The following is a 24,321-nucleotide window of genomic DNA, read 5'->3' as shown; positions in this document are numbered from 1 at the left end:
AAAAAACCTTTTGAATTAATGTTAATGTTACTTTTGCTGCCACAAGAAACTTACTATAGAAAATCTATTCCTACTAAATCCGTATTTTCAGAAAGAGAAATTGCTCTCTTTGCTTTCATGTCAAATTTAAGTCAAACCAGGGCAGAAGTGACGGTAAAGGGACAAAAATTGCAATACCAAGAAAACTGAAAGCAATCCTCAGAACTTAAACACGAAACACACTCATTGATAAATACTCTAACTGCACAGTATGCTTTTGCTATTGGGTTGTCTCCATTCCATGCTGTGAGAAACACAGTCTGAGTGAGAAATAGATAAAGAAAGCAGTCCATCCTTTTGGTAATGTTGCTGAGATAAAATAATGGATGTAATGCAGCTTGTTTGTTTGATAAGAAAATACACATTTTAAAAGAGATGTATCCCTTTGACCTTTAATGAATAAAGTGATATTGATATAAATCTTTTCAAATGTAAATTCAAACCTCACCTCTTTCTAATGACCATAAAAGCAAGGAAAAGCATTAGTTAAAGGGGCCTTACATCCTGTCACTTCTTGGATTCCACATGGTTGATCTTGGTCACCTTCAGTTTGTCTTGGACCATTGTATTCATGTATACTGTAAGTCTCATAAGCTAATGGGTCTACAGCTTCAACCTTCAGAAATGTTTACTTTGCAAGAAGATAAATTGTGTGTGTGATTAAAAGCAGTGTGACAAAGTTCTTCCTCTACCTTGGTGGGTCCTGCGCTTATTGGCAGATTTGTTCACCTCAGTGATCTTCCCCTCTTGTGGAACCCACAGTCTGGTCAGCTCCTCCTGTGTCTGATCAGGAGTTGGGAGGTTTGGGGGGAACCCGGGCCCACTCTCTACTCCAGATTCCAGCCCAGGGCCCTGTGGATCGCAGCTGTCTATAGTGTCTCCTGTAACAGCTGCATGACAGCTACAACTCACTGGGCTACTTCCCCATGGCCTCCTCCAAACACCTTCTTTATCCTCACCACAGGACCTTCCTCCTGGTGTCTGGTAACGCTTGTCCTCGTAAATCCTCCAGCAGTACACTCTCTCACTCTCAGCTCCTTGCCTTCTTGCTCCCAACTCCTCACACACACTCCTTCTCCTCTGGCTTCTCCCTGCCTGACTGGAGTGAGCTCCTTTTTAAACCCAGGTGCCCTGATTAGCCTGCCTTGATTGGCTGCAGGTGTTCTAATTAAAGTAGCTATCTCTACTGCCTTCTAGAAAGATCTTAATTGGCTCCAGGTGCCTTGATTAACCTGGAGCAACTGCCATTTGGTTACCAGGGTCCTAGGGATTTGTTTAGCCTGGGGCTAACATACCTGTTTCTCAGTACTTTACTGTAGCCATCTGGCCTTGCCCCATCACAGCAGATACAACATATTTTGCACAAAATAGTTCTACTGCTAGTTACCGCTCAGGATGATATACTCCTCATTTTGCCACCACACTGTCACATTTCCTACATAATGTTTGTTGTGCAATAATAATGGCTTGGGGGGAAAGCTCTCTACTTGAGATCAGTGGTAGTTACACACATGAATAGGGAGAGCAGAATGATGGAGTTAAGACCCACTTTAAAGATCTACAAGGAGATTTTTGCCCTTTGCTTTATACTTTGCATTGCCTATTATCTAGAATTATTGCAAAGTGCTCTCCAAACTGATTAACAAACTACAGTATACAACAACTTCAGCCACATCTGAAACTCATTCACTTCTAGAAACGTGCTATAACATACATTCCACAAAGTTCAGCTTTTCCGCGCTGTTAGTAGGTGACACAGACACAAGTCAGAACATCTAGACAAACGGATCTCCCCATTTCCATACTAATGCTACTGTACACTTAGGTTAGTAATTATCACTTAATCAGAAGTCTAACTGAAAAAATGTATACAAAAATAACTATCTTCCATTAACACAAGAATGGGAAATATGGCATGAAAAGAGCACATGTGCATAGTAGAAAAAAAGAAAGGCCAACTTGAAGCACAAACCTCCCTTTAAGGCCCAAACATACACTTTTCATTCTTTAGTCACTGGAACAAGGGGATAACTATATAGTGCTAACTGGGAATGGTCTTTGGTTTTCAATCATTGTAACCATAGATGCTTCAGTGTGCCAAGATGTAATCAGGAAGGATACCTTTACTTGTGTGTACTCTTAGATCCACAACTTTAGAGTACTGTGGCCGTGATCCTGCAGTGCATTCCAGCATGTGCTTTGACTTCAGTGGGACTACTTGCATGTTTAAATGAAGCATGCGCCTTGGAAAATCAGGGGCAGAATGCTCAGCAACTTGGAGTACCAAACCCAAAGAACGGGTAAAGTACTTCTTGGAAAATCTGAATATACCCAAACTAACAAAATAGATGAAATGCATCCTCAAGGATAAAGGATTTGCAATTAAAAATATTGTCCACTAACAGTTATTTCTGAGAAATCACGGAAAAGTGAACCATACCATAAATCTTCTATTAGACTAGCCAAAGTGCAGTACTTTGGTGACCTTCAATATAAAAATCAGTTTAGTTTATTCATTTAGGATCCAATCCTGTTCCCATTGAAGTTAATCATAAACCTTCTAATGACTTTAATGCTGCAAGATCAGCCCTTCAGTAAATAAGGCTTCATAACTATTAAAATAAATACGTATGTTTTGTGTTAGCTTTCAGCATAATGTCTAGAGAATGATTTTACTGGCTCAAATGTTTGCTATAATAATGTTTCTAAAGCAAATATGGCAAAATATGTTGAAAATGGATTTGTAATTATGAGTTTTGCACTAGAAACCTGATATCAAGAATTAGACTAGTTCATTGATTAAACAAACATACTTGTGATCTATGTCAAAACAGCTCAGATTTCAAACATCAACAAGGCATAACAAAGTATTCATGACCAAGACACAGATTATTAATTATTCACTGACATTATTTAGTGAATAATTTCAAAAACAACTACAAGAAAAAACAGTTTTTTTCATGGACACTTCACAAACTGAAATAAGCAACATTCTTTAGGGGTTCTGGTTAAGAAAATAAAACATTTGGTAGCTTTATTGCTGTCAGATATATGTTAGACTTTGATGATATTCATAGATTCACAGATTTTAAGGCCAGAAGGAACCACTAGACTAGCTAGGTCAGACCTCATGTATGTCACAGGCCATAGAATTCCACAGAGTTACCCTTGCAGTGAGCCTAATAATTTGCATTTGTCTAGAACATATCTTCCAAAAGGCACTGAAGCCTTGATTTCAAGATATCAAGAGACAGAGAATTGAACACCTCCCTTAGTAGTTTGTTCCAGTGGTTAATCACCACCACTGTTAAGAATGTGAGCCTTGCTTTTAATTTGAATTTATTTGGCTTTAACTTCCAGCTACTGTTTCTTGTTTTGCCTTTTTCCTCTAGATTGAAGAGCCCTTTAGTACCTGGTGCTTTCTGCCCATAATCAAGTTATTTTTTTTTTTTTCAGTAAACTTATGAGTGAGAGCTTTTTAAGTCTCTCCCTGTAAGGCATTCTCTCCTATAAGTCATTTTTGTGGCACTCTCTCACATTTTCAAGCTGTATCTCTGCACCTGACCCACCACACCTGCACAGCTTCTGCGCTGGTGTGCGCACCTGTTCTGGTGCTCACAAAGATATCCTTGGGAGACTAGCTTGCAGCTGCCTCCACAGTGGGAATCCTCTGTCAGGCAGAATCTGGGTTTTTAGGGCCCCTATATGCTGCTCTCATCTTTTTATACAGAATAAAGGGGCTGGAGCAGAATGAGGATTTTAACCCAGCCTAGAAAACCCAAGTGTTCTAAGCACCAATGGACTTCAATGAGCTTTGGATCAGGCCCTAAAATATCTTATAATTTAAAATGCATAAATAATAATATAGAAGATTTTGTTTTAATAAGTTCTCTTTGTAAGATGAGCACCTGCATGACTTGGAAGCCTAACTCCCATTTGCAAAAGTGCCAAACTCACAAAACCACATGAAACATAAGGCTCCTAAGCCACTTAGGCACTGTTGAAAATATTACCCATTATCTTTTCAGAGACACTTAATATTTATTTGTCAATGCTTTTTACATAGCATCATTAAAAATTGTTTCTCTCTTTAGACTGGGTCATACATTGTACCATGCTGTAGTTGAATGATTTCGTGCAGCATCTTCAACATTATGAACAATAGGATCAAAATAAAAACAACAATACTACTAATAATAATAAAACAAGTCCTTTGGGACAAAATTTGATATTGCATGTACATATCAAATACTGTCAGGAACATCAGTGATCCAACATGCACATACAAAGCCTTTCCAATATTTGCTTGATTTGTAAGCCTCAGGACAGCTCCCATGCTCAGAGGAGGTCACTCCTCCCATATAACATCACCGTGCCAACACCAACATTGCCACAGCAACGAGCATGACCCCCTTGGTCATTCCCTCTCTTAGACGTGATGGAAGCGAAGTGCCCCAGAGCCTCCAAAAGGCTGCGCCCATGATCCCACGACCCCTTGGATAAAGGCCAGGGCCGGTCCAGGCACCAGCATTCCAAGCTGGTGCTTGGGGCGGCAATCTACAAGGGGCGGCAGTCCCTGTTGTTTTGCCCCCAAGCAGTATGCCGAATTGCCACCACAGAGGACAGAGGCAGTCCGTGTGCCCTTAGGGCGGCAGGCGCATTTCCGCGGCGGCTTCAGCTAAACATAGAAGCTGCTGTGGAATTGCCATCACCGCGGAAACGCGCCTGCCGCCCTAAGGGCACATAGATTGCCCCCGGCGTCTGCAGTGGCAATTCTGTACGCTGCTTGGGGCGGCAAAAACTGTAGAGCTGGCCCTGATATAGGCCATTCACCCACTTCCTTAACCTGCATGTATATTTTGCATATCACATTTTTTAAAATGTAACCTTTCAAATGCTGAGAGACTTGATAACAATAATCCACAAAATGCTCTGTTTTGTGCTCTGTCTCTGGGATGCTGCTATTTCTGTGTTTGACCTTTTCTTTTTAAATCACTAAGAGAGTTAGTCTACAAATACTGTATGTTTAACTCTGGGGGAAAAATGGGTGAAAATGTTCCTGTGATTTGGGATAAAGAAAAAGAACTGCAAATCATTCATGAAGGGGCAAATCGTAGCTGGGCTTGTGCAGTCATGCAGAAAAGTTAGAGGGTGTAAGGGGCTCATGGAAAGGCTATGCAGGAGGGTAGCGTGGATAGCTGTGCAGGGAGGGCTCCAGACTCTGTGAGCTGCTACCTTTCCTACCCAGACACATGGGTACAGAAAGGTGGTGGGAGGGGGATGAGAAGAACCAACACATTGGCCAACATAGCTGTGCCAGCACTGTCTGTGGATGCACACTACACCAGGTATAGGCCTAGAACTGGACATTTCTTCTCCAAGAACAAAGGGGAAGATGGGAGGCAGATTTCTTCAAGGCTCATGGCAAGGCTATATTTAAGCCCTAAATAATGAGAGAGTAAAAAGTTTAAGATTGGCTAAACTATGTGTTACTCAATCTATCTTTTATAATTTATCTTTTCTCGCCTGATGTTTGCTCTTTTTTCTATTGATGAATGTCTGCTCTAAAATCATTTGACGACCTTCATATTAATTTAAGCCATCTCATTCAAACTTTGAATCTTGGATTTTCCAAAGAGCTTACTGCATTTGGCTGCCCAAATGCCATTGAAAATTAATAAGTGTTAAGGCACCTCACTTCATTTAGGTTCCTTTAAAAAATCCAAATCTGAAACAAAAATGGATAAAGTAATTTAGATACAATCATTATTTCTTTTAATTCTAAAATATATAAAATAAAGTGTACTGCAATGCAACAAAACACTTCCAGGTGTACCCCACTCAGAAGACTTTGTAATTGGTAGAGAAGGTTCTGATTTCATCAGTGACTATATGTAGATACATATAGATGTATTTTAAAATATAGATTTCATAGAGTTTAAGGGCAGAAGAGACCATTAGATCATTCAGTCTGAGCTCCTGTATATCATTAAATTTCACCCAGTTACCCCTGTGTAAGGACCAATAACTAGCGTTGGACTAAAGCATTTCAGTTCTCAGAAGGCTTAAGTATCGTGTGCTACAGGCAAAGAACAAGACAGAGGTACCACCAATATCTGAGGCCTCTGCAACAGCAGGGAAATTATTAGATGAGATATGCCCAGATGATGGACAGAAACATATAGACATATTCATCCACACGCACGTACTGTTTGTTCTTGTTTGCTATGCTGAGATCTTCTTGTTTATACTAAGCATTGTGTTATGTCTAGCTATTTTTACAGATTGCAAACAACACTATCAATGAAGGGAACTCCAACTAATACCCCGCTCAAAGAGTGTGCAAAGCAGACAAAGTTCAAACTTTGGGAATTTTTAGACCTGCTGATCTGGTACTGCTGTATATGGAATAAGAATGCTAGTACAGTGCATCTTCTAAATGAGCTTCACAGTTACATTGTGTAAGTCTAGCGAAAATATTCTGAAGTCTATTTTACTTTAAAAAATAGCTCCTCATTTTTGAAAAAAACATCAGATTTTTAAGAGCAGGTTAGACAAATACCTGTCAGGGATGGTCTAGATAATACTTAGTCCTGCCATGAGTGCAGAGGACCAGACTAGATGACCTCTCAAGGTCCCTTCCAGTCCTATGACTCTGTGATTCCATAATATACTAATTCCAAATTCTCCATTCAAGTTGCAATATATAAATTGGACAATGATAGTTGCACGCCATTTATCTCCTCTCCTCATCCTGAAATTCTCCTATTCATAAGTATCCTCGGTTCTAATAGTAGCAAAATCTTGTTATTTCCCATCACAAATCCAGGTGTGACTCAGCATTCCTTTTGTGTCTAAATAGACTGATGACATAATACATTTCCAAAGCTCAAAATAGCGTAAAACATTTTTAAGCACATAAAGCATGTTAACATTTACAAAACAATTAAAATTAGCTTTCAAAAAATAAGATACAAGAAACACAAACTATATATAATATCCAAAATAAAATCAAGTAAATTAGTAGAATCAAATATATTAGAGAAGGAAAAAAAAGATTTGGTTAACAAGCGGAGACAGAGCTAAGCATTCTATCAAGTATGAAGAGTGATTTGTTCAGGATACTGAGAGCTATAGAAAGTAGCAGTGTTCTCTCACACGGGATCAAAGAGAAGGAATTTTTTTTAAACTTACCTGAACCAGTTTGTGACTAGTGGTAAAATGCTAACTGATCTTTCATCTTATAAGGGTCCTTTTTGTTCCAACACCTATGCTCAGAACAGTACTGAAAAGCCAAAACCTGGGATGGAATCATAATGCACTGTCTCATATTCATCTTCTACAATATATGAACTTCTGTACCAACCTGTTCACTTGACAAAGAACTTGGGCTTGCTATCCTTTCACATGAAGTTCAATCAGCATTCTTCTCACCTGTAGACTTACTGGATGGTATTCTGCAGGTTTCACGGATGCATTGTGAGTGGAATATTTTAGAGCCTGTATTTTTCTTGTTCTATTTCCTCTGCGCAACTATGTGCATCTGCAATCTAGCCTTCTTTCAGGATTCTCAAGGGAAATCACATGTCAAGCAACATTTGTCATAATTCCTCAAAATATATCCACCAGATTTGTTAGGAATTCTCTCTTTCTGTTTCCTGGTAAAACCATGTTGACTGTCCTTAATTAAATCATATCTTTCTAGGAGCTCCCTTACTTTACATGATGAACTTTTTTTTATGTGCTTCTCTTCTCTGATTATGACATTTCAGGGTCTTTCCTACAACCGTTTAGAATATTTTTTTGCTGTTACTCTTTTATACATCTATCATTTTTAAAGACTTTTAAAATGTATCTGCTCCGCCCCCAGAATTTTGGATAGTAGCCTTCGGATCTAGAGTTTTGCCAATCTACAGATCTTTTCTATATTTGAATCTCTATCAGTGGAACAATCATTATTGCATTTTCTTTTGCTTTTTCTATGTAATTCAAAGTTCATTTTTGCTACTTTTCCCTCTGGAATTGATATGCACTGATGCTCATTTACAGCTGTCAGTCTTTATCTGTGTACATGCACTATTGCATATGCTGAACACCCAGTGAAGTCATAAACATACATTTACATTATATACTTTTAATACAAATATAAGGCTCATATGTTGATTATGCGTTTTAAGAGTCAAAAGGATGACTCATGATGCTTATGTATAAGTGTGTCGAATATACTGCTGTCAAACTGAAATGTAAACCCCTCATTATCCTCCACCCAGACAGACATTTAAATGTACAATGCAGGCAGAAAGCTTCAGCCCATATTTTTGTGGGTGATTTAATATTTTTCTGGAGTGCCTTTCCTTGGGTGAAAGTATTCTTAGCTCACAGGAGTCTGCTACCAATAAAGTTTGAGATGCATTGCACCAAAGAAATTTCTTGAACAATATCTTTCACAGCTTTACCTGCATTCTGCTGCTTTGGGCTTAGATCTACAATAGCAAAGCCCTTGATGCTGATGCTGCAAAACTAACATCCCCATCAGTGTAGTTGTTGGTTTCAAATTTTGATGGCCACGGATTCACATATCTGTTTGGCAGCTAGATTCATTCGAGTCTAATGGCTTTCAATCATGGGCCCTGTTATTTTGGGAAGGGGCTGAAACTGTCTCTCCCTCTGACATTCCAAAACATCATCTAAGATATCTTATACATAAAAATACAATTTTGGGGTATAGGTCAATATTATTTACCAAATCACCATATTGTGTTATAACTGAACTTTTGCTTTTTTGCTATGGATAGAGAGCTGGGTTCAATAGGTGTACACTAATTTGGCATGTGCACTTAAACTTTGTTCAGTCTCTATTTGGAATATATATATATATTTTTTTACAACTACATCAAACCTAGCAATTTTGCCAGCGTCACCTACTATTTAGCTGAGTAAGCCAAGCGAATGTTATTAAGTGCTTCCCCTGCTCTGCATCAGTTCTCCCTCCAAAATTCATTTACCTGGAATGATGATGCTTCTACTTGGCCTGGCAAATCCAAGATCCTCTTTCTCATTGAAATTCCTAGTCAGCCTTTGAAAACACTATATATATATATATATATTTCTGCTCTCAAAACCACATATATCAAATAATCATTTATTTTCCTCTATATTTCAGTATTTATTACAAATGTTTTAATTATATTCTTACAACCTAATCTGTAATTCAAAAATATTCCTAATTTCCACATATTTCTGTCATCTTTCCTTTTTATAGCCTTAAGCCACATTTCTACTTTATTATCATATTTTAACTAGTCTAGCAGCCCTTTCTATATTATTTCAATTACCTCCAGTCCTATATTACAGTCTTAAAATTAAAACTAAGAGGTCTATATCTCCTGAATGTTCATTTTGAATGATAATTAAAATATAAGGGTGGGGGCATTTATTAGCATCTGAGTTACACATCAAAGCCTTGATCCTGTCTCCATTGAAGTCAGTGGCAAAAGTCTCACTACTTCAGTGGGAATAGGATTGGACTAATATTCACAAGAACATTTTATCTAGTGCAATAAAAGAGATATTTGTGATTGCTAATAGATTTTATCTAACACTGCCTTGGTATCAAAGTACATTTGACCTATGCATGCCCTGCAATAATCTGAAAGTATTTCTGCTAAACCTGCCTTCTTTTCCTCCCTATCCTTGTGCCTTTTTAAGTAACTGTATATTTTCTTCTAAAGACACCCAAGAGGACAAAATGGCCTCCAAAATGTGGAACTATTTTTTAATCAACCCAAACACTTCTGCTATTCATCTTATCAAACTCCAGTAATGGGACAAACTAATATGCTTGAAATATGGAAACAAAGTGATTGTCAACAAATCAGATCAACTCAAACAGTGTACAGCATGAAAGTCCATGGTCCTAAAAAGTTACATGCCTCAGATATAATGAAGGCAGTAGAATTTTTATCTATCACCTACCACAACTTCATTAAATGCATTGATTGACACACACATTCAGTTTTTTAAAAAACAAGAGAAATTATTGATAAAATATTCAATCATAATTCATAAAACCCCATTTCTTTCAGAAAGACCTAGGAAATCAAGGCAAGCACACTGCTATGTGCAGATCATACAATTAACTACTGCAGCAGTGGCGTGAAAGCCATAATCAAACCAAGCAAGTAAATAAAGCAGCCCCAGTTACAATAGTTCAGGTTGTTCCAAGGCAGTTATTTTTGCCAGCCAATATTTTAAGTCACCAGCTAATTTAGAATGGACTTTGTATAAAATTAGTTACAATCTGACCATTTCCTGCAGCTGTAAAACACAACTTAATCTGATTGCAGGACAAAAGATGGTTTCTCTCAAATACTTGATTAAAGCCTGACAATTGAAAATGTAGCCGTTACTGCTAGACTTGGGCAGCTTAATTTGCATGTTAATCTTTTCCTCACCATATTTTACACACATTACTATAAAACGCTATGTGCGCAAAGACTTAGCTGATATTTAAAAAGTTGTTGAACACACCTAAAACGCATCAAGTTACTCTAGTTGTTTTTATCATTTGTGGAGGGGTTGAGGGGAAGCTTGTTGTGGATTAACACATGATACAGAAGAATATGCTAAGGAGAGATACTCAGATGTAAACCCATTTCCCCATAATTCGTAGAAAGACAAACATCCATGAGTTTCTTGTCATAAAGATGAAATGTTTAGTGTAATTTGCAGAAAGCATAAAAAGCTTAGTGATAGCAGCACTCATTTTCTAAGTGTATGTATGGCCTTTAGAATGAAATTCCTTCAGGTACATGAACTGCTTTGCTGGAAATGCACGGAAGCCAAAAATATGTCATTTTGTCCAATTAACTCACTTTTTACTAGATTGCTCCATAAAATGTTGCACCAGGACAAACAAAAATTTGCCTCTTTGTTTAAGGTTGCTTACACAATAACTAAACAGGATTTAATAATGGAGATTTTTAAATACTCAACAACCTGCAGGCCAAATATTGCTTTAAACTTGGATTAAACTATATTAACACTCATGGAGAGGCTTCATAGAGAAAGCAGCAAAATCCCTTACAGTAGAGTCTTTGAAATAAATATTGAAAGCTAGGTTTCTTACTGTGCTTGCTGAAAGAAATGGTGACAGATGTGCATTTGAGCATGAGTCAACATACATCACATTTGTACACAGACCTGTCAAATGTCATGCATATTGCATTAGACTCATGCATTTTCAAGGTTTGTCACACTTTCCTGCACAACTAGCAACATGTTGTTAATAAAAATTCTAGTTATTAAATAATTAACAATAAAGGGGGAAGAAAAGCATCTTTTCACTTTGGATTAGGATTTAGGGAAGGTGGAAGATAGGAGAAGAGCCTACAATTATACATCCCGGATATCCATTGAAGTCAAGGACCTGAGTTCTGCAGGAGGACTGCAAATGGTATGTAACATTGATATGGAAGGATTTTGAGCTGCTCCATCATGTTTGCAAGCATAGCACTGGAAAACATTGCTCTGCTGCCATTAACTGAAAAGAGGAGAAAACTGAAATAAAATTAATTAAATTGGTAAGAAACGGGGTGGCAGCATTAGACCATAACATTAAAATTCACAAGTTTGCAAATAAATATTGTGACAAAGTTCCTCCTCTGCCTTGGTGGGTCCTGCGTTTATTGGCGGATTTGCTCGCCTCAGAGATTCATGGCAACCCTCAGTTTGGCCACTTTTGTTAGTGGCTCAAACCTGCCATTCACTCAGCTAACCTCATCACTGGCCAGTATGGGGAAAGGAAGGAGTACAATCCTGGCAGTCTCTGCTGACCCACACAGTGGCAGGGGCGACTTCTAGGTATTTTGCCTAAGCAAGCACGGCAGGCAGGCTGCCTTTGGCAGCTTGCCTGCGGGAGGTCCCCAGTCCTGTGGATTTGGCGGCATGCCCGTGGGAGGTCCGCCAAAGCCGTGGGACCAGCAGAGCGCCCCCCATGCCTTGCTGCCCCAAGCACGTGCTTGGCTTACTGGTGCCTGGAGCAATCCCTGCCTAGTGGGTCGGAGGATAGGCCAGGGACCTTCGCCTCTAGTGGGACCCACAGTCCTGGTCACCTCCTCATCTCAAATAGGGAGTTAAGGGTTCCAGCCCAGGGCCCTGTGGATTGCAACTCTCTACAGTAACTCCTTGGGTTACTTCCCCATGGCCTCCTCCCAACTCCTCCTTTATCCTCACCACAGGACCTTCCTCCTGATGTCTGGTAATGCTTGTACTTCACAGTCCTCCAGCTGTACGCCTACTCACTCTCAGCTTCTTGCATCTCCTGCTCCAAGCTCCTCACACGCGCCTCACGAACTAAAGTGAGGTCCTTTTTAAAACCAGGTGCCCTGATTAGCCTGACCGTCCTAACTGATTCTGATAGCATCTTAATTGGCTCCATGTGTCCTAATTAGCCTGCCTTAATTGGTTCCAGCAACCTCCTGATTGTTCTGGAACAGCCCATTATTTAACTCAGGGAAAAGAGATCTGCTTAATCTGGGGCTATTATATCTACCTTCTATCACTCTCCTTTAGCCATCTGTCCTGACCCTGTCACAGTATTTATTAAAGAAATAAGGTAATTGTTTATAGTTTAAATTTTGATTATTGTAAGTGTGCACACAATGTTGGCGCACAGCCAAAGACGTGACTTGGCAGTTCCAAGCAGTTTAGCCTATGACTAAGAGGTTGGTAGTCAGAGTGTGGACTGAAGTCAGGTAAAGGTGACTCCAAAATTTTAGGGAGCGATCATACAGGCATACTCAGTCCAAAACTAGGTGAGGGTCACCATAATAGTAACATCCCAAATACTTAAAACTTGCTTTGATTGACAGCAAGATTTAGCAGTTGTCACTGAGCTATAAGTATGGACCAACCAGAGAATGTCTAAAGGTGATTAGAGGCGTGGTATGCTAATGACAGATGAAAAATAACCAATTAGAACAAGCCAAAAACTGTATATAAAGCAGAGAGCAAGCAGGCAAAAGTCAATCAGGTAGGAGCAGGAGAAGATCAGAGAAACCTACAAAATCAAAGAACAGCAAGGAAGACGACCTGAAGAAAGAAGCAATTGCAGTGTGACAGCAGCAGCAGGCTGCTGGGACAAAGTAGAAAAGGATCTTGAGACAAAGCAGAAGGATCCTTAGAGAGGGAAAGAATGCTATGGAGAGTAAGCATGTCAGCCATATTATAGGACAGGGGTCGGCAACCTTTCAAAAGTGGTGTGCTGAGTCTTCATTTATTCACTCCGATTTAAGGTTTCGCGTGCCAGTAACACATTTTAACATTCTAAGAAGGGCTCTTTCTATAAGTCTATAATATGTAACTAAACTACTGTTCTATGTAAAGTAAATAAGGTTTTTAAAATTTTTAAGAAGCTTCATTTAAAATTAAATAAAATGCAGAGCCCCCCGGACCAGTGGCCAGGACCCAGGCAGTGGGAGTGCCACTGAAAATCAGCTCACATGCTGCCTTCGGCACCTGTGCCATAGGTTGCCTACCTCAGGTATAGGATATGGAATAGAAATAAGGTTAATAAATGTATATGCTTGGGATAATAAAGATGTGTGTTTGTGTTATGAATGTTACCTGTTCTATATGCATAAAGTTTAGTTCATTAAGAATGCTGTTAGTGTCCTATATATGACAGATCACCATATGCAGAACATATGCTGTTTTGGAAAAGTACTGTCTAGGTGTCAATCCTTTGGGTGGAGGGCTGTATCAGTTTCCTCCCAGGTGTGAACAGATCTAGTCTGTTTAGAGGAGTTTCTGGAAGGGCACAGGGAGATCCTTGTTAAACCCTGGGAATTCTACTAGGACAGACCTCCTCCTTTCACCTTGCAGTAACAGACTGATAGCTCAACATCTTGAGAACCTGGATGTATGCAATAGGAAGGCTGCCCTGGGACCCCTGAATCTGTTCTTGGGGTAACAACTGGGTACATGGAGTCAGCTGGGACTGTACTGCTCAGTCCTACTTCCCAGCCCCTTGGCAATATCCACATGCCCCTTCTTCCTCTGCAGGCTCCCTGGGATGTGTTAAGGCTGGCAACAAGAGTCCCAGGGCGAGGAAAGACAGCACTCCTCCACAAAGGTTCAATGTTCTGTCATACACTGTAGTGAAATATAAGTTATGACTGAGAAATCAGAGGCTGAATGATTTATTATGAATTTTTTTTAAAAAGAATCCTGTGTTGTACTTTTCATAATGTGAAGTCCTGTGTGAAATTTTGGGAGTAACTTCAAGACTTTTATGTTTTAGAGGCCCCCAAAAAGGTGGCAAGTCTCTGTAGAAAATTTGAAAAGGAGTGATTTTAAATGTGTCAAAACTCTGAAAAGAAGGTCCTAAAGACTGTGAAAAAGACCTAGAAAATAAAGATTGTCCAGTCAAAACCTTCATTTCTGTGAATTATAATTCTTAATTAGGAGATTTACACCGTACTTTAGGGGAAAAACTAAACCCATCCTTAAGTACAGAACCATGAAGGCATTTCCATATGCAATGTTCACAAAGCAGTTCGATTTAGCCCAAGAACCGACATGTAGGAGAAGTTTGGATGTGTAACTTTATACATTTTGTTTATCCATCAGCTCCCTAAAGACAATTCTTTGAAGTAAATTCCCCGTCTGGCTGATGTTCTACAATTTAAAATAGAAAAGGAAGATGTGAAGTTTTAAGTTTGTCACAAGAATGCAAGCTTTCAGAACATGCAGAGTCTTTTTCTCTCTTTGTGTGATAAAGTAGGAAAGAACTAACACAATTTAAAGAAATAGAAAATGGTGGTGGAATGAGAGAGACATAGAAGTTCTATAAATTATATCAGCAAACCCTATATCATCAAGATTTTTAAATTAAACTTTGGCACCTCCGCAACGCGAGTGTGAATTATTTTCATTATTTAGTGAGGGTCTCATAAGGTAAAGTGTCAATGGCTATGGTGACTCCATTATTTTTAGTGGCAAAATAACGAACTCCTGTGATCACCTTTTATTATAATATTTATAAAATTTCAGGGTTAGCTATGAAGCTCCTTAATGGGGAAATCCATAACTATTTTTTTCTGGAAACAAAAATACAGCTTCTGCCTCCAGGTCTTGCTGTGAATCTAGCCCATTTTTTCCCTGGCCCAAAATGTTCAGCAAATTTGTGTCAAAATCACAAATAGTTTCAGGTTGACTAAACTGCATTTATTCAGCAAATAAACTATGTTTTCAAAAATTTCACCCTGCTCTAGCAGTCTCTAATATATCCATACTCCCACAAATCAAAAAGATTGTTCCAAAAAGAAAAACAAACAGGCCAAATTTACCCAGGTTGTCCCCAGCATTTGCATACCCCTATATTGCTTTATAAAATCATTCACTATGATCATTTTGTGAATCCGCACCTGTGTTCCAGAGAAGATCCATCTGAATACCTAGGGACAGCTTTTCAAATGTACTTTGCACTCTGCAGCTCCTACTGAAAACAATCGGAGCTGATGAGTATGTTTATCAGTCCGGCCCTTAGTTCATAAAGCGGTGAAACTTGAGAACTTTTCTATTGCTTAAAGTACCAGTAGATAGCATTACCAAGGTATATGCAGTATTCTCTTGGGCCCTCACCCTACAGACACTTACATGCATGCTCAGCTTTACTCATGTGAGTAATTCCCATTAAACTCAGTGGGACTATTCACATGAGTAAACCTAAGCCTGTGCATAACTGACTGCAGGATCAGGGCTTAGTTTGCACTTAGCAGCCACTGTATATACAAATAAATGTTAGGTCATAGCTACTTCAATTCACTCTACTATCATGAGATCCTGTGGTAGAGGACCATATATATATTAGAGAAGTTAGTCAGCTGGTGGAACTACAGAAGGGTGTAGAGATTAGGGATAAGACTCGGCTACTGAAAAAATACAAGGGCCTGACTCCATCTGAAGCCCTAGAGACTACTAAACAAAGGCTCACAGCACTGGCTACCAGGCTAAGGAGATACACTAGAGAACGAGGCAAAAAGTAAATGCCGTGTTCTCCAAAGAACCATCAAAGGTGTATCCCAACTGCAGTGCAACAACACAGTATACAGCAGGAGCCACCAGCAGCAGAAACTAAACTGTACTGGAAGAACATAATGGGAGAAAGAGCAGACTCATAACACCAAGTGCAAAGTGTGCTGCAGGACCGTGAGACAGACAAGCAATCTCCGAACAGAACCAGTCACCATCACAGTAGAAGATCATCCCGCAGCGGGTTCAAGAAGAAAGAGCTGGACAGCACCTGGACCAGCATGATCCACACTACTGGTCTACCATGTGCATGTCCGCCTACAGCACGTATGAACCAGTGCTTAGCGCAGGCTCCCACCCAAACTGGCTAAACAAAGGGAAGGACAGCGTGATTATGAAAGACCCTGCAAGGGAACAAGAACCTCCACTACAGCCAATAACCTGCCTCCCCAACATTGGAAAGTCTATCCAGGCATCATAGCGCCCAGACTACAGGACCATACGGGCCAATACATGAGCAAGCTCGAAGGGCATTGGACAAACACCAGGCGCTCAAAACACCAGTTGGCTCAGAGATAGACGCAGGTCGCCCAAGACTCAAGGTCTAGACAACCAATCTGACTCAGCCTGACTTGACTACAGGAAAGGGCTATGACTCATGCGCACACGTGGATTGTGATGTCTGGCGCTATACAAGCACAGGAACACTAAGGACTCTTCCTCAGAATCCAATGGACTAGGAAGACACACTAGAAGTTCAACTCAGGCCATGCTTGCACAAGTTGGCCTCAATGCGGCATATACAAGCGTGATGCATTGTCCCTGCTTGCTGTTCTGCATGGCTTTAAACCCCCTCAGCCGATTCACAAGGACTGGATCGGGTTTACAGGTTCAGGAGTGAACTTACCATCAGCCACCTACTCTACATGGATGCATCAAGCTGTATGCTAAGAATTGAACGAGACATCGACTCGCTAATCACGCTGACGGATTACAGGAGATATTCGGGATGTCATTCGGACTGGAGAAGTGTGGTCAGATGTAGTGAAGAGAGGGAAGGTAGTCAAGATGATGGCGGTGGACAACTCCAGCGGGCCACATAGCAGACATGCAGACCAGTACAAGTACTTGGCGTCCACAGTACATGGAAACATGATGAGGGGCAAGGAAACAGCAACATCCAGTATACCAAAGGATAAGGAGGAGGAGGTCTGAAGAGCAGTCAGTGGGAAGAACAAGATCCACGCCATCACGGAACCTGCCAGTCATAATACCTGCCAGTATACGAGCGGCCAAAGGAGGACATGGAGGCTTGCCGATGTGACGAACCCGGAAGCTCCTCCCAATGGCACTGAGGGTTTCACCAAGTCAACACCAGAGACTGTATACCAGCCGGAAAGTAGTGGGCGGGCTGGTGAGCGTTAAAGCCTACTGTCCTGGACTGAAACCGGAAACTCCAGGAGTCATCAGTAGATGGCCCACAAAGAATGAGCTGCTGAGAGAATGCCTGAGGCAGAGCACACATGGGAGGAAGACCAGCGAAAGAGTCCATGGCAAGACCAAGACCTGATGGGATGTACATCGAAGATAGCTGAGGTGGCTAACATTGGAAATCTACAGTGGTGGAAAGGGCTGGACTAAATAGACTAGCGTTGAGGCACTGATCATAGCAGCACAGGACAGCACTGAGCACCAGATCATTGAAGCAGCGAAGGGGTCACCAAACCAGGAGGAACCAAGGTGCAGCTGTGAGAGAGGCCTCAGAGAACAGTCCAACACATAGTGGCAAGGATGTAAGATGCAGGCAGGAACAGCATACACGACAGCACAACTAAGTGGGCTGGCATTGTGTACGGAATATTGCAAGCATAGGGCTATAGACCTTCCAAGACTCAGATGGGAGATTCAGCAGAAGGTTGTGGAGAAATAGCAGGGCTAAGATTTCTGTGGGACTTCAGATCCAGACGTGACAGGCAGGTATGGCATCAACCAGACATCGTGGTAATAGACAAAGGAGAGAAGACGCGGTGGTGATAGCTATAGGCAGTGCAAGTGACAGCACATCAGGAGAAGGAATATGAGAAGCGGAGAAGTACCAGGGCCTGAAAGAGGATAGAGAGGATGTGGAAGTGAAAGGCCAAAGTGGTCCAGTGGTGGTAGGAGCACTCGGGGCTGTGACTCTAAGTGGGTGAGTGGCTCCAGCAGATCCAGAACAACATCACAGCTCTCTGTCCAGAAGAGGCAGTGCTAGGAACAGCTAAGATACTGGCGCAGAACCCAAACTCCAAGGCCTCTGGTAAGAGGAGCCGAGGTTGAGGAAGAACATACCACCATAGGGGTGAGAGGAGAATTTTTGTTTTTATATATATATTGCGCGCGCAACACACACCACAACACACACACACACACACACACACACACAGACAGTAATCCCTGAAACTCAGCTAAAGGTGTCAAAGCAGCATTAACTCAAATTTTCCTGGCCTTTGTGGGTAAGGTAAAATCTTCAGTATTTTTTTTTTAAAAAAACTATACTTATTTTTTGCTTAATATTAGATATATACACTTTGGTTTCTTTCATGAATTAAGAGAAAAATCCCTTTCTTTGTCACAAGGAACAATTTTATTGGCCTGATTTTCCCTACTGATCCTATTGAAGTCAATGGGAGCTGTTTAGACTCAGCCACATTGAAAACGTAGCCATATAAACTGAAGTTAAGGTTCACTCATACAATAAATTGCTTTTCAAAGTCTTTAAAAAGATACATCACATCTACAGCACACAGTTAGTTTTCCTAATGGTGACAACTCTAGCACGTCTATGTTCTTTGTCGGGTGTGTTTTCTTTTGTTCCCTTTTAATAGCTGCTTTGAAAGCTTGTGTCAATTTGTAAGATTGAATGTCTGAATATTTAACAATCTGACTGGGAGTTTGAATCCCAGTGGGGCTCCAAGATGATTCTGCCTTTTTCTTCTAATGTTCTTCCAATATCTCCTCTATTCTGATAAAAGTCTTCTAAAACTTCTGTCTGTGAAGAGCTCCTCTGTAGCAATAAGTAACCCCTCCCCCATCCTTGTAAACAGATGGAATTAATGCTATTTCACTGGATGGCATTTATAAATTGTCTACTGTGAAAAGTCTTTGATTATGAAGTACCAGCATGAGAAGAAAATTGTGGGCTGTAGAAATAAGTAGAGATCAGGTAGGAATGGAAGAACAGGAGTGAATTAAAAAAAAATTCTTTATCTATCAATCAATATTGCTGTAAACAGACATCTTTGTTGATACTTAAAAAGAAAGTTTCATTAACTCCCCCCCTGCCCTGGCTGTGCCTCTGGATATTCTGGATCCAGTCTGGACTGGAAGTAGAAGTATTAGAATAGTATGAGAAAACCATTTTGATATATCTGGCCTGACTGTAAAGTAGTAGTAGTTTCTAAAATCTCACAAAAAGCCTAGGGATTTATAGCTTAACTTTACAGACAAAAGAGGTTCAGATAGCTCTACTTAAATACGGGCTCAAAACAACCATCCCATTGAATTTTAGAGAAGTCGAATCATAATTTGAATTTTGTAATTCAAGCTTCTCTTAAATGTGGACTGACCTGGTACTCTTGAGTCCATACATATGAATTGTGGGGAAGTTCAGATTTGTATCTGACTCTGGATTAGAATTTCATAATTCAGACCTAGCTCTAGTTCAGATAAGGCTTTTTTAAGTATTGAAAGTTTAGATGCTTATCTAAATTAAACCTAGCTTATTTGAGTCTTTTAAGGCTCACTCAGCACTACAATCAAGTATATAATAATGCATCGATGCACCCTCTAGGCATTGATGTTCAGGAAATGCATAAAGATGCTTTAGTAGTAATCTATTTTACACTGATAGTATATAAATCTTACAGATTTGCCCAAAACTGGGTAATTTGCCTCCCAAGTGAGAATTCTTTCTAATTCTTCTATTAACCAGACTAAGCTTCACCTCAGAAATAGGCGTCTCCTTCTCAAATTCAAGGTGAGCATGCTTTAGTTGAGTACTAATTGGGCATACAGAAATTAGATTTGATATTTTCACGACAGAAGAACTGCAAAACATTCTACATAATGGTAGCTCTTACACAATTAGGAGGGACATTATGTAAGTAAAACCTTTCAAAATGGCACACCTACTATAAATCAATGCTTTATTAATGACATATAAAATCATCCCTGTTAAAAATGAAACATACAATTTGTGATCATATAAACATCATTCTAAGTTCAACACTAGTCACAAAGAAATTTATTCTGAGCTAGGGTGACTAGGTTAGGGACAGTCCTGATATTCAGGACTTTTTCTTGTATAGGCACCTATTACCCCCCACCTCCTGTCCTGATTTTTCATACTTTCTATCTGGTCACTCTATTCTGAGCATTGGAAAAGGTCTTTCGTACATGATATTATGCTGCACCTGTTGGTTGCTCATCCTAGATTATTCTGAACAGCTCAAGCACTCTCTGCTAATGCTAAGAATCTGCCTCCATACACCCATTCATTGCCCTGGGAAAACAGTTTATGAAAGTTTGAGAGATACAAGTTCATTAAGTAAAATCATCATCAGGGTTATTAAAAATACAAAAAAATATTTCTTAGAGACCTAATTGTTACTCTACCTGTTACTTTGAGTCTGTCAGCTCCAATGATGATCTCATCTTCATCTGCAGAAAACAGCACCTTTTCACCTTCACTTGCCCTCACTTCAAATCTCTTACACTGGGCCTCCACAGCCTCAGCTCCTGGAATTGAGAAATAAGACACTTCATCTAAGAAAATTGAAATGAAAAGATAAAATAATCAATACTTAATTTTGAATCACTGAAGCTCGTACAGTACCTCAAGTTTTGAACAATATTTTGGTCTGTTGTAGAACACTTTGTATTATAAAATCTTTCAACAGTTTCATAGTACAAATGATTATCCTAGTATTGTATATTAGGATAGGATTTAAAAATAAAAGTAAATATTATATATAATTTATTTAATTGACGTTAGTGGAAAGAAAAGCAAAAATTAGGAATTAACTAAAATTCAGAGATTTTGAAATGTCAATTCAGAAAGGCTTCTTAGATTGTATTTGTATAATTTTCAGATTTGCGTCAGTAAGAACAAAAGATAAGCACTGACATATTCTGCCAACACAAACAAGCAAACAAATTCACTTTGTGGAAAAGCTATTTTTTTCCAGTTTGATTTTTTAGTCCTGTCATATACGGTACTTTCATAATTTGATAACTTAAAGCACATACACACCATTTTGTCTCATTACTTGTTTGACACTTGATGTTATGGAAGAAAAAATACTAAATATCTTAGGGCACTTAGTGCCTTACAGTTAAAGATATCAAACTCCCAACTAGAGCATGCGGAACAGGTTTTAGACAAAAAGCAGATATCAAAGTCCTATCTACTATATTTAGAATGCAATCCCTCTTTCTTCTCATACTTCAGTATAAATTCACTCTTTTTTTTTTAAATTGTATCCTCTTATTTCACTCATCATTAGCAATGAAACAGAACTTTAGTTTTCCAAGTGAGGGTGATAAATGACAAATTATGTTCCATTGACTAAAAGTAAGAAATCCTTCAGCCTTCTTGTGCAATGTTATCTCTATGACACTCCTAGGTTTTCTCATTGAACCCATTTAGTTACATTTATAAATTTAGATTCCTAATTTAGGCCTAGATTATCCCCTCAAGATACACATGCAAAGGATTATGGGGGTGGTATTCTGAACTCCACTGCAGTTGTCATCAGAGTTCACATACCAGCCCCCCAGCTCTGTTGAAGCTAGGAGATATTGTACAGCGAGGAATGCACCTGCTTACATAATGCTGCAGTCATCAGTTCAACATATAAATGGCCATAATCAAAAACCGGAATTCAATCAGAGATATAAAAGCCCTAACAGCCAATTTTGAATTAGGATTTTCTGATGAGGTTCTTAATATTCAGGGCCAAGTTAAAAAAAAAAAGGTTACGCTCTTGGAAGGGTGATTACCCCACTAGAGTGATATTATATATACACTTTATAGAAGCTAGAATTATATTTAGAATATCAATACAGAAGGTTTATAGTAATATAGGTGCAGCTTTCTTCCTTTGAAATTAGTGCTATATTTTCCCTGTTGTAAAAGTGCCTCTTATACAGAAGGTATCTGATTCCACCTCCACGTCATGTTTTTGCTTTATTTTTAACATTATGACTGTGATCATCAGGTTTTGCTACAATTTTTATTTACTCTGTGTAGTGAAAGAAGTGAACAGGTTTCTGAACTGCTCTTTATAACCATGTAATAATGACCAGATCCCGAGAGTCTCTCAGAACCCTCATATCCCATTAACAGAGACTTAATCCTGCAAAGGGCAGAGTGCTTCCAGAGAGGCATTCACTCCCAGTGGCATGACAAACACATGCTAACCATAACAGATATGAACTCTTAAGAACTGAACCTGCTGGTTTGTAATCCCTAAGCACTATAAAACCAAGATGGCAAGGTTCAACAGCTCTAAAGTGGCTTTATTTTCTTTTACTGCATTGAGGATCTTCTGTGTGTGTGTATGTGAAAGTGCCAACTTACTTCTCATGCAGCTTCTGAACTGTGAGGCTCACATGTCCCTCAAATCCCATTAAAGGGCCTGATCCAACATGGTGCTGAGGTTCCTCCACTCCCACTTGGATTTTTAAAGCAGAGTGTCTGGTAAAAAAAAGGTTAAATAGCCCCCTATTACCCTCATTTCTGAAGTCTTCACAGGACAAACGATTGGCTCACCCGTATATCAATCTTCTTTGTTCAGATTAGCTAGTTGGGACCACTACCTCCTTCTCCCCTAATCTACTAGAAATTTGAGTGTGTACAGCTCATTTCTCCACCATCCTGGATAGTGGGACTGAAAGAAAAGCTGTTTACTCTGCTTAAATTAATTTGGGCCTAAATCACCCCAGATTCCTCTGTTCTAAATGAGATAGTCCCCAGATTTAATCTCACAGAGACAGGAGTAAGAATAGAACTGATTCTGCAGGGTGGTCACACTCTACATTCCCAAAGATTATGGACTTACTGAATGAACACCATATAAGATCAGGCTATAAATAACCATGAATACATTTATCTGTTATCAGTCCTTCAGTCTTGCTTGCACTAGGGAAATCTAATTAAATTCAACATGTGTAAAACAGAAAGAGTATAAACTTTGGCACATGTAGTAAAAATATAAGAAGGCAGACCAAGAAAGAATTTGATTAGCAACTAGCTAAATACCACAAAAACTAACAAAAATATTGAAGTATATCAGAAGCAGGAAACCTGACAATCAATGGGGTCACTGGCTGATCGATATGCTAAAGGAGCACTCAGAGAAGATAAAGCCATTGCAGAGAAGCTAAATGAATTCTCTGCATCAGTTTTCACTGAAGAGTATGTGGGGGAGATACTCACATTAGAGCTATTCTTTGTCCGGAACAAATCTGAGAAACTATCCCAGACTGAAGTGTCAATAGAGGAGGTTTTGGAATAAACTGATACATTAAAAAGTAATAAGTCACCAGGAACAGATGGTATTCATTCAAGAGTTCTGAAGGAATTCAAATATGAAATGGCAAAACTACTAACTGTGGTATATAACATATTATTTAAATCAGCCTCTGTACCAGATAACTGGAGGGTAGTTAATGTAATACCTTTAAAAAAAATGGCTCCAGAAGTGATCCTAGCAATTACAGGCCAGTAAGTCTAACGTCAGTACCAGGCAAATTTGTTGAAAAATCAGTATAGAATAGAATTGAATTATCAGACACATAGATAAACATGGTAGGTTGAAGAAGAGTTAACACAGCTTTTGTATATATACACAGCTTTTGTAAAGGGAAGTCATGCCTCTCCAATCTATTAGAATTCTTTAGATGTGGACAAGGATGATCTAGCAAATACAGTATATTTGAACTTTCAGAAATTCTTTGACAAGGTTCCTCAGTAAAGGCTATTAAGCAAAGGAAGCAGTCATGAGATAAAAGGGAAATTCCTTTCACAGATCAGTAGCTAGTTAAAAGATAGGTTAAAGGAAACAAAGGTTTGGAATATATGGTTATTTTTCACAATGGAGAGAGATAAATAATGGGGTCCCCCAAGGATCTGTATTGGGACTAGTGCAGTTCAACATATTCATAAATGATATGAAAGGGGGTGAATAGTGAGGTGACAAAATTTGC

At 39.4% G+C, this 24,321-nt stretch overlaps 1 protein-coding gene across 3 annotated transcripts in view; it reads right to left on the bottom strand.

Annotated features, from left to right (window-relative positions):
* SGCZ (sarcoglycan zeta) overlaps nucleotides 1-24,321 on the bottom strand; it is a 392,280-nt gene that overhangs the window by 54,811 nt on the left and 313,148 nt on the right. For 2 of the 3 annotated variants that reach the window (XM_032799005.1, XM_032799006.1), the window contains one exon: nucleotides 20,728-20,850. The exons of the other annotated variant lie outside the window; for it this stretch is intronic. In XM_032799005.1, the coding sequence (XP_032654896.1) occupies nucleotides 20,728-20,850 (123 nt within the window). The remainder of the gene's footprint in view (nucleotides 1-20,727; nucleotides 20,851-24,321) is intronic. 3 annotated transcript variants of the gene reach the window in all.

Source organism: Chelonoidis abingdonii, chromosome 5 (genome assembly GCF_003597395.2).
Source record: "Chelonoidis abingdonii isolate Lonesome George chromosome 5, CheloAbing_2.0, whole genome shotgun sequence".
NCBI lineage: Eukaryota > Metazoa > Chordata > Testudines > Testudinidae > Chelonoidis > Chelonoidis abingdonii.
This window is presented reverse-complemented; position numbering and strand designations above follow the sequence as displayed.